This window comes from Botrytis byssoidea (genome assembly GCF_014898295.1).
Source record: "Botrytis byssoidea strain MUCL 94 chromosome Unknown BBYS_002, whole genome shotgun sequence".
Taxonomy (NCBI): Eukaryota; Fungi; Ascomycota; class Leotiomycetes; order Helotiales; family Sclerotiniaceae; genus Botrytis; species Botrytis byssoidea.
The window spans coordinates 2,174,144-2,185,264 of NW_024065843.1; the positions used below are offsets into that span (position 1 = coordinate 2,174,144).

Sequence of the window (11,121 nt, forward strand, 5' to 3'; positions counted from 1 at the left end):
ACATAGCGATGTTTTTTTGAATATATGTCCGGAAGGCTGGACCCACATTGCGGCCTCGGACATTCTTAAATTCCCCTTTCTCCGTTGATTTGGTTTACATAGACTACAATAGTTCTTAGGAAATTTGTTACGACTTTTCTTTTCTATGAGGAAGATTCAAGGGCTTGCTAGTGATCAATGAATACACTCTTGATATTCGCTTGTCATTAGATGGAAATCGGACAGTGATCCGGTACAAACGTAGTTAAGGTTATGAAATCTAAGTCCCGAGCATGGATAGAAACCACGAGGAACCACGAGCTCAGGTCGAATTTTCCGTTGAAAACTAACCGTTATTTCTAAATCGGTACTTGTATACCTAAATTCCCACTGAAAACATTGAAGATCCCCAGGTCTAGCTTAGTGTACTTATATAGATCAGAATGATGGATGAAAGCTTGAGGTATAGTGGAGTTCGCTTCAGTGGAACGCTAGCTTTGCATGCCGCAAACTACGAGTGAACCAAAAGTTGGGAAGCTTATTTTTATTGATTGGGAGAGGTATGATAGAGAATGAGACAAGTAAGGCTTATGGCCATTGCTTACTGTGGATGCTTAGATCCGTATATTTAGGGCAGCTCTAGAATATACAGGAAGCGCTAGTCTCGATCATTATGTTGAATGTGTGCTCGACCATTATTTTGGATGTGTGGCCACGGAGTAATTGTACATGAGATAGCATTGTGTTGAACAATGCTTTGAACCAATAAAGTGCCGTTTTCTATAAGAAATAATCTACCAGTAGTCAAATCTTTTAAGTCGAGCTTCCTAAGCTTTAATGTTCGTTTTGAATGAAACTTCTTTGTGCATGGAGGATACTACGCATAATAAGTCTAGCTCGATGAATCAAGGTTCCAAATTCGAAGGGATGGTAACGTCTACGAAATGACAATACCATATGTCTCATAAGGAAAATCTTCCAAGCTGGGAAGAAGCTGGCCCCAACCGTCATCAATTTCACCCAATTGCTCTTCATTTCCAACCATCATACCCATTCTCCCAGCCAACACCTTTTTCTCCTGTCCTTCATACTCTGCAAGTAATCCCTCATGGGGAACCCAAACAACTTTCATCCCGGCTCTCCTTCCCGCCTCTACACCCGGCACCGAATCCTCAAATACAAGACACTCCTCTGGTTGAATTGGCCTCTCGTTCTCCCCCAAACTATCATTAATCAGCCTCAAAGCCAACAAATAAATATCAGGCGCAGGCTTTCCCCTCCCCTTCTCCACTCTCGGATCATCTCCCAGGACCCTTCTCCCTTCTCCAAAAACCTCAAGCAAACTCCTAGTCTCCTCTTTACTAGTCTTTAACCCAAAGTTGTATTTCTCACTACTCGTAGCCAATGCTATGTGTACTTTATTCCCCTCAACATCACGTGCCGTACTCAAATCCTTGAGCAACTTTTCAACACCAGGTAGAGGTTTACAGGAGGGAAAATGAAGCTTTTGCTGTTCGCGTTGCTCTAATGCGTATTGTTCTTTGGAAATAGGTAGTTGGGCCCAATCTATGAAGACGGAACTGGTGGACCCGCCGGGGACGCCCATGAGTTTGGCTTTGATGGACCAAGGGAGGGGAGGACGGTTGTATTTGGCAAGAACATGGTTCGCGCATAGGGTGTACATGTCTTCGGTGTTTATCAGGAGACCGTCCATGTCGAAGAGACATGCTCGGATGGGAGGGGATCTGGGATGGTTAGTATATTTCTTCGACTCAAAAGAGCATAGTCTCTGATGAGATTGGTGATTCATCTTCTTGGTTACATGTTCTTGACTAGAAGAATTCTCAGCTTACTCAGTTTTGACGCTCATGATTGGTATAGACTCTAGGGCGGTTGTAGTATCGTAGAACGTGACACAGTAGTCTTCTTATTGTTGTTTGCAGTTGCCAATCTGAAATCGGGTGAAAATTTTGCAAACCACCTTTGAGTCTTGCTCTCTTTGCAGGTTGTATTTTTCCTGAGGCGATAAGAAATTTCAGGATACTAAACTTTACCAGTCCAGTAACACAAAAAAGACAGTCACTTGAAGACAACAGATTCACTCATATGGACATACGAAAGTAGATATTAAAACCCAAGTACAAGCTCCAGGGGTCATTGTTCGGAGTAGCTTCGGCTAAATAGCCTCAATCTGTTACCACCGATATTTTGTTTGTTTTGGTCTGTCTCTTCTTTCGACATCACAATCAAACCTGTAATATTTTGTTTTACGTCAGTTTTACCTATTTGAGGAAGTTAATTTATGGTATCAAAGGGCTTTGTGTCTGTGAGAATCTAGGAATTCCGCTAGGGAATAACGATACCTTTGAATGTATTTGGAGTATCGATTCGCAGCTTTCTGCCTGCATCAAGCAAAAGACCCACCTAGAGATCAGATTTCAGGTGGAAGTGCATCATTGTTCACTTTGTCAAGACAGGAAGTTCTGTATCAATTTTTTTAATTCATTTTTCATTTTCTGATATCTAGCGTTTTTCAAAGTTCTAACTGCCTTCACTTCCCCTTCGTTCCCAGGCACCACATTTCATGCATCGAATGCGCTTGTTTTGAACGCAGAGGTGGGATTTTGTTGTCCAAAAGAGCTTCTGATCACTACGCCCGCCACAGTGCCGATTGCCTCTTCCACGATCAGAGCCTCCTCGATGTGGGTTGCTGCCACGCCCTGCATTTCGATCTTGGCTTGGTACCAAAACACCAGATCTAGTATCAGAAGATAAGCCTGGATGTATTTCACCGATAACATCTGATTTGTTGGATGTCGAGTACATGGATGGCGATGAGCCCTGAGGCTTCCGTCGACAATCTCTTGACGTCTTAGACTTTGCATATGTAAGCAGTCATATAAAGAAGCTCTCCAATGTCAGATGGCAGCGGAGAGCTTTTGTAGCCTTTGTCTTCCGCCACCCTGATTATAAAACTGCAAGGAAGGAAGTGTTGACCCAAGAAGGGCTTGCTTTACCAGGCACTGACATGCTTGATTTTAGACCTGACTTTGTACAATTCAAATGAGTGTCATTTCGTTATCATCACCCTCTATAATGGCGAGTTCTTGAGCTAAGGAAGTGCAGCAAATACTTGACAGTACTGCCAATTGTTGCGACCATTCGCATACTTGTAGTCAGCTTTGCACTCTTGTACACAGGTTGGAGACTGGCAGCAAAAACTGTCGAATCACTTCTCGGCAGCCCACAAGGGAAATGTTTGAACATGACCCGGATCTTATAAGCGTAATATGCTTTCTACCACTTTTGTTTCATGCTTGCGGTGTCTGAGCAGTTCCCGCTCTCAATTATGAGCATTGGTAGACCGTTTGCATGGACATGCTAACAAAGCTCTCCGGTGTGTAAGATAGTTCGAAAGTCGTTTAAGACATCGACATCATCACGAGCAAAGTCATTCTGACGAATTTAAACTGATTGGATATCCTGGATTGTTGTACCGATCAGGAGAGTTTGTTGATAGAATGGCTTGGTCGCGTTGAACTCTTTATCCTCCTATATACACCAAGTGCAGATAGACTGGGGACAGAGAAATGTTGGCGAGCTCGATGCTCGACTTTTGAAAGTGTGATTCAAAAAGCAGAATCATAAGACCCAACAAAGTATTGGTAGCGATCGAAAGCAAAAGAAGCTTTGTGGAGAACTTGCTCCCTATCGATCTCTTTTCTCTGAAATACAGGAGGAGACATGTAAGCGGTCATATAAAGAGGTCTTGAGCCTTAGTGCGATGTGGTTCTCAAAGGAGAACGACCTGGTGTAGGTCCAAATGGGGTTGGCGGATGTATATTAGCACCAAGGAGTCTCTGTTAGAGTTCGCTATGGGCTAGCATGATCGTCACCCAGCAAACTCATCTTCGACTTGTCCTGGGCTGGAGCTTCCACCCAAGCTAGGGCAGGTAATCCAAGGCAAGTCTTCCTCCATGACCTGTGTGCAGGTAAGATGTGTAAGCGGTCATATAAAGAACTCTTCGAGCATAGAACATCTGCGGGGTGATATGGCTCAGTCCTGAGACAACAAGGTTGCAGCAGAACCAGCCATGAACAGACCACTGCACATTGAATTCCATGGCGGCTGGTAGTATTCATTATAAATTGATGGAGTGTTGAGAGTTTCTTCACGGCTACCAAATGATAAGGCACAACAATATCGTCAAGATATGTGGCCCGAAACCACACCGCCAGTGATAGTATGCTAAATTGAGCTGCTGAGAGGATATCAGATAAGAACTTGCCTATCTCTTGGGAGCATGATTTCCACGCACCCCTCTGAACATCCACAATTTCTCGGATCTGTGACCTGTGATGCGGGTAGGGCAAATTCACCACATCATTCCATTTTTGTCCACGGAATAAGTTGGTTCATGGGAGACTATTTATCTCTATATAGAGTGGTCTCCAAAGATCAAAATTCTCACTGCTGCCCATGGGGCTCTTGAAAGACGTGCCATTGATGTTTGGCCATTCTTTGCCTTGGTATTCTCTTTTACCTAAATAACTATGAGCGACTGGGATATTGAACGAGTATAGGGAGACTTACATTGGTAACTTGAGGTTTCTGGATTTTACTTTGAGAAGCTGGAATGCCGATTTCCTTTGCAAGACGCTTCGCACAAGCTTTAACAGCTGGTACGATAGGATGACTGCGGTAACCGGATCGTGAGCTGTTGAATGACAGAGGAGCTTCTAATCGAATTTGCGATTGTGATCAACCGTTGAAACTCCGAAGACCGACAGGATTGGTGATAGAACTATCATATCGCATGGTGATTGATGGATTCATGACTCTCTTGCTCATTTTATCACTCAATGCCTCTACGAAGCTACTGATGAAGAGTTCACAGTCTTTTCGAGAGTTTTGTCAGCGCCGATTGGCTTGGCTGGGAGTCGCCCGCATGCTGGTTAAATGTGCAGCAACACTGCTGTTGTATTGCTCGAATGTCTTAAGAGCCGTGATATGCGTAAAGCAAATATTTATTCTGATTACGTACCAAAATCGAGAGTGCCTATGTAGTCACTGCTAGTGCAGTTGTAGCTGTCTTTGTCGTGCCCAGAGACGGTGAGTGAAAATAGGATAGCATAAATCCACCGATGCTGTTTTTGAAGATGATCGAGGATAGAAACCTGGGGCTTCATGTTATCCGAGATCAGAACAGCGACTAGTGGTAACAGTCGCTTCGGTCCTCAATCGATTCCATGTATAATGGGAGATTTGAATCTGGGATTTGATAGTTTCTGCAGAATTTGATGTAGGTCAAGTTGTCCACGAAAAATGAAGCGACCTAGATGCTTTGAAATGCAGATTGCAGAGGTATACCTGGTAATACACTAGCAGTTACTCAGGCCTGAGGGCTGTAGCTTTGCTAAGAGCCGTTGAAGGCTGCTGAGGTGGGTGCTTTGTCATTGCCTCACTGAAGGGTTGTCAGTACAGAACAAATTTGAAGGATTGAGACAAACTCACATTATTGAGAAGACGAGTCCCCGATCAAGGTCATTGACTTGCTTATAGGATGCCAAACTCCACTCGTAATTGTGGAATCAAGGTGGCGTATCGAGCTTCCATTTCCAAGGGATGAATGCTTGGATACAAAAGGTCGGGTCGTTCATTTCGACCATCAATATACGTCCCTTCAAGTGGTTGGTCGCTGTGCTAGTTAGCAGCTTCGGCAATTGCGTACGCTTGCGAAGTAGCTGCTAGTTATCAAATTGTTGAGGGATCCCAACAGCAGCTAGAATTCGGGATTGCGTTGGTAGTGCCAACCAAGTACAAGATGTAGTTTACTGACATTTCGGTCGTGTTGCGATTCAGTTGCTTCTGAGGAGCTTGACGGCGTCATTGTTGCATGCTGTGAGAAGTTTGAATGATCATATGTTGCCGAGTTGAGTTTAAGTGAGCAAGGCCAGAATCCTGGTATTGAGGAGTGGATAAATCACCACTGCAAGCTCTCGGAGTCAAGTCTTCACTTCTTGAGTCCCGAAGAGCCAAGTGGACGTTGAAGCTGGGGGATTAAAAATGTCGAAAAGACTGAATATTCCACGACAGGGACTTCTTGATGGGACGGCAGAATCAGTCGGATCGATCTTGTTTGGTGCAGTCTTCCTCAAAAGACACCAAAAAGTATTAGTTCATCTAGACAGCACGTTATGAAGCCTGAAATCGAGCCACCACCCGTGGTCTTTTGTTGATGCCGGTTGTACGACAGCAGAGCTACCCACGCCTCATTCGGTCTCCTGTTCAGCTTGCTTCGCAATCTTTGGGGGTACTTGGTGCCAGACGCAGCGATCAATGGTACATAGACGATGGTCTTGGTTATTGCTTGGAAGAGGTACAGTAACGACAAAGTACCACTTCAACCCTGACTGAGAGCACGTCGCACATATCTTTTGAAATGCGGATTGGCTCCGAGAAGCCTTCTCTCGTCTCATACTCTAGAGTTCTCTCGAGGCGTTGGTATACTGCAAGATTGTTAGCATCAGTATTAGATCTCAAAAGCATGGAATGTTGAGTACCTTTCTGGGTTTTCTCTTGGAAGTTTCCATGTGTTGAAGTAGGTTATCAAGGACGTCTGTTCGATCTCTCTCGCGATGGTTTGGAGAACGAGAAAAAATTTCATTTCAAGGAAAAACGATCTGTTGCCATTCACATGTTATATATAAATGGAATGTTGCAAGTGCCAACAATACCAGCTTCACGAAAGGTGATATCGAGAAGGCACGCCGAAGCGGCTGCGGGAAACATAATGTATTAATACAGAAACGAATACAGCTAGCATTTCAAATCCATTGCCACCCACTCTGGTCTCAAACCCTTTTATGCCTTTTCCTTCATACTGTGCTATCTTGGATCCGCATTGTCTGGCCCAGAGCTTTACTCGGTACTCCTGCTAACAAGTACGTCAGATCAGTCTCCATCACAATTAGTTGCTTCTGGTCGTGCCAATTTTCATTGCTGCCACTGCGCCTTGAGCACACGCCATCGCGAATCCAGAGTTTCCGTGTTATTCTTTTGGCTTATCTGTTCTGAATAGGTGCTAATTCCATTTGTGGAGAAATTCTCCACGTCGCTTTAGAAATCTCTGCCCACTGGGGACCGGCTTCAAATAATGTCATCGGCAGCATCATGCGCTTTGCATATGCTTCAAGCTTGGTTGAAAGGTCGTCGTTCTCTGTTTCAAGAACAAAAGACGTGAGTCCAGTTTCTTCATCCTGTCTAGCAGGCAGCATCAAATATTGTCATCGGCACCAAGATTTCCTTGGTCGGAGGGTCGAAACTGAAAGCTCGGCTTTATGCAGACAAATTAGTAAGTTTTCTGCAGATTCAAGATTTATCAGACGTACCTTTGCTCTGACGTTATCGAAAGATGGAGGATTGACAGTCGAAAGGCAAGTTTAAAAACTTCTTGGTTGGATTAAGAACCCAGGTACGTCCCCAAGAGACTTCCCGTTCTCTCTTCAATTTTCGTGCCTGTAAGTCCAGCGCTACTATTCCCGCTATACCTATCTCTTGCTCTACTCTCAGTACCTAACAACACAGCACCTGCAAGCTGATGTAAACAGTGCTGTGAGGTCTGCGGCGTCTTAGGCTCGAGAGTGAAAGCCTCGTCATAGACGATCCACTCGTCTGAAATATTGAGATAACCGTTCAGAAGGTTTGAGACCCATTCACGGTCAAAAGCAGTACATGTTGCGAATGGACTGGTTGTTGTTGAGATGGTGAAGTACTTGGAGCTCCAGGCTCTGGGTGTTACCAAGAGTCTGTATCCCCACTTCGAAAGCCGCATAGCTTGGCCCAGCTGCTGGAAAGATCTCTTTCGAAGCTTGGGTGAGTAAGCACGTGTACAACAACTAGCAATGATAACAGAAGGCGGAGGCGCGGTACGTACATTTTAGAGGTTACAAAGTACCAAACATGATGAGGTTCCAGGATATCTGCATTTCTTTTGTCAGTCATACTTTCTCAAGCCGAGATTTCCTGCTTACCATTCAAATAGCTGGCTGTATTGAAACACAAGCGTAGTAGCTCGGGACTTGGTCGTAGGTTTCACTGTTTGGATTACCAGTTACACGTGTTGGTGGCGTTCACCGGTGTAGGTGATATTCTCTAAAGCAAAGTTAGCATGGTTTCTGCAGTGAGCGGAAGAGAGAGGTAAGGCAGAATGTGTCAACAAAATCTTTGCGATAGACTTCACTGAAGTCCCGGTATCAAGACCAGATACAGAAGCAATGGAATTTGAACTGATTTAAAATGTTGTAGCTGGGGTGCAAATGGTCCACTGGCACATTGAGGATACATTTTTGTCTCAACCGTATCTTCTGAACGAGATCGAAGAAGGGTGTTGATGACCTTGTGGCGACCTTGACTGCTGCCATGGCCCACGAAAAACGAAATCAAATTTTGGCACTCACATTTGAAAACCACCAGGAAATTCTTGAATCTGTATCGATCACCCTCGGTCTCTACGGATTTGAATGCGTCGAACGCGTTCTAGAGACCGAGGGTGATTTCCTTCAGTGGAGTTACTTTCAGCTTGTAAAGCCGCATGACCATGGCCCAAGTGCTGGAAAGAATGCTTCTATCCCGATATGAAGTTAGAATTAACCTCACTATATCGGGAAAAAAAAGGCTTTGTTGTGAATGAAAGATGGAACAGTATTGATGGGAAGAGCTTGAAAGGGGTAGAAATAATCTTACCAAAGACTGTGACTTGACAACAAATGTCTATGAAAAAGAACTATGAGTTTGTTATTGAAAGAGAGGAGGATTGAAAGTTCAAAGAAAGATTAAGAACTTGAACTAAATCATTAGTTGAAAAATCTGTCTGGGCTAAGGATACCCTCGAGGGTACAGAAGATGTATCCAGTGAGAGTCTTCGAATGGCCGACTAAGCAGGAATCTTAGTTCCAAAATAATCCCACAAACTTCTAATTCTATTAAAATGTTTATTGAAGTTTGAAATTCCTTTCCTTTCAAAAGAATCGATTTCTTGGCTTTCTCTTTATTCTCTTTAACTTTCATCTAGAGAAGCTAGACCTGACTAGCGCTTTTCTAGCCATGAATAGTGCTTTTAGTTCTCCTTTAATACCTCCTCTCAACCCTAACTTGAAACTTCTTTCTATTGTGTTTCTATTCATGGCCACATATCCATTACCACTATGAAGTATATCAATGCGAATAAACTTCAGTTGTTACAATCCCATCCTCTCATTTGAAACTCCGAAAAGTCTACCAAGGTACATCGGGTGCTCACCATAAGCCGACTTTGATCAGTACGCTGGAAATGCCAGCGGTTATAGTATGAAATCAATCTCAACTCTTTGCTTTCAGTCACTGATCAAATAGTCGTCTTCTGAATCAGAACCGCGACATCTCTCTATTTCAACTTGATGATGATGCAATAGCAGTTTGATTGTTGTACGTAAGTAAGATCAAACTTCCACTCCCTACATGAGTGAATCAAGTACACACTTCATTTTCTGCATACCATGACTAACAGTAATCTTGGAAAACAGATCCACACCGTGCAGCGAAATTCAATTTACGTCTGGAGCACCAATTTCAAAGACAATCAACACGAAGAACTAACTTGGTTGATCACTACATCATCGTAATGAATGTGCTGGAACTAGAAGGTTTGCTCTTCCCTTTCCATGTTCGGCATATTTCTAACCATAAATAGTAACCCGCCATACTACATCATCTGCTTTGACACGTGGTACATACCTATCAGAGTCCAGAATCAATTTCTTCGCACCAACATTATCAAGATGCAAATAATAGTGCGAGTACCACTTTCCATATGGTCTCACAAAGCCTTGTTCTCAATAACTTGATACAAATATAGAGTGCACCTCGCCGACTGCTCTCGCAGGACTGGTGGTGGTTGTGCTTTTCTCTCAGGTTCCCAACGCCTTCATCTCAAAAGTTTCCACGGTGGTCAACTTCACCTCGCGACAGCTCTCGCAGCTGTGTGCTCTGCCTGTTAGTCCTCACAATTCATTTTCAATGTCTTTAACGAACATCGAACTCACCTCGCGACTGCTCTCGCAGAGCTGGTTGCCGTTCTGTTTCTATTCGTCCAGGTTCCCAACGCCTTCACTAGGCTTTCAGCATAGCGTGGAGACCGCGGACAAGCTATCATCAACCGCGATGAGCGGCGATACAGCGAAGTACTGAAGCGAAGTCGCGAGCCTTGTCGATCTGTTCTCGCAGGACTGGTGGCGGCTGTGCCTCCCTTGACCGAGGTTTCCAACGCCTTCATATGATCTTTTGGAGATGGCATATACCTCGTCGACTGCTCTCGCAGGACTGGTGCTGCTCTGTCTGCCATTCGATCCTAGTCCATTTGCGCCAACAACAGCAACATGCTTATTCATCGGATTCGAAATGCAGTCGATTCACCTTCTACATAATCGCAGCCGCAGGGAACTGCACTCGCAATTGCCGTTCAATTGTTCATAAAACTCTCAAACCACGATCATCGCCGATCTTGAAGTGCACAGCGAAGCGACAAAAACTTATCGCCGAGCAATCTGCAGTTGTCAAGTCCGTCGTTGGCTCTCCTGGCTACATAGCATTCCACAAGTATTTCCCCACGAATCACACCAAGCAATCTTGTTTGGTAGAAAACTCACGAACCTCCATTCTTCCATCAGAGCTGATATGCTCCCAATCATCATCTTCAATGTCTTTAGAATATGCTATATCAAAAAGCAACTTTCATGTTGCGGTGCGGTTCCAGCGGGTACCCTGAGGAGAACCTCCGACAGAATCAATGTTGGCGGCTCCCCAGGATCCGTTGGTCCGCACCAGGCTATATTGCCGGGTCTCCATGAACCGCTCCGAGTCCATGGATTCCTCCGCCTCGCATTTCATTCCTTCTCAGCCTACAAGCCACAACAAGAGGGAAGGGATTTCGTCCCTTGCAGCAGTCCAGAGAGAATGGCAGGAGAGGAGATTACAGCTGGGGAAAGAGTACTGGGCTGTTCCTACACTACAGACCTCTTTTGATCCTGACCACACTCTACCTCTTTCACATTACAGCAGATTTTCGTTCTCGAGGAGAAAAGGGTCAAGAAAGAGAAGAGATA

General features: G+C 44.4%; 2 protein-coding genes across 2 annotated transcripts; both read right to left on the reverse strand.

The window, feature by feature from the left end:
• Positions 1 to 543: 543 nt before the first annotated feature.
• EAE97_001403 (uncharacterized protein) lies at positions 544 to 2,077 on the reverse strand. Its single transcript, XM_038871914.1, has 2 exons — positions 1,833 to 2,077; positions 544 to 1,724 (listed from the first exon to the last, which is right to left on the reverse strand). The coding sequence occupies exons 1-2, from the start codon at positions 1,847 to 1,849 to the stop codon at positions 917 to 919; spliced, it is 825 nt and encodes a 274-aa protein (XP_038737815.1). The 5' UTR covers positions 1,850 to 2,077; the 3' UTR covers positions 544 to 916.
• Positions 2,078 to 7,442: 5,365 nt separating this feature from the next.
• Positions 7,443 to 7,984, reverse strand: EAE97_001404 (uncharacterized protein; the record flags this gene model as incomplete). The annotated part of the gene is made up of 2 exons (XM_038871915.1): positions 7,443 to 7,878; positions 7,917 to 7,984. The coding sequence occupies 2 exons, from the start codon at positions 7,982 to 7,984 to the stop codon at positions 7,443 to 7,445; spliced, it is 504 nt and encodes a 167-aa protein (XP_038737816.1).
• Positions 7,985 to 11,121: the final 3,137 nt, after the last annotated feature.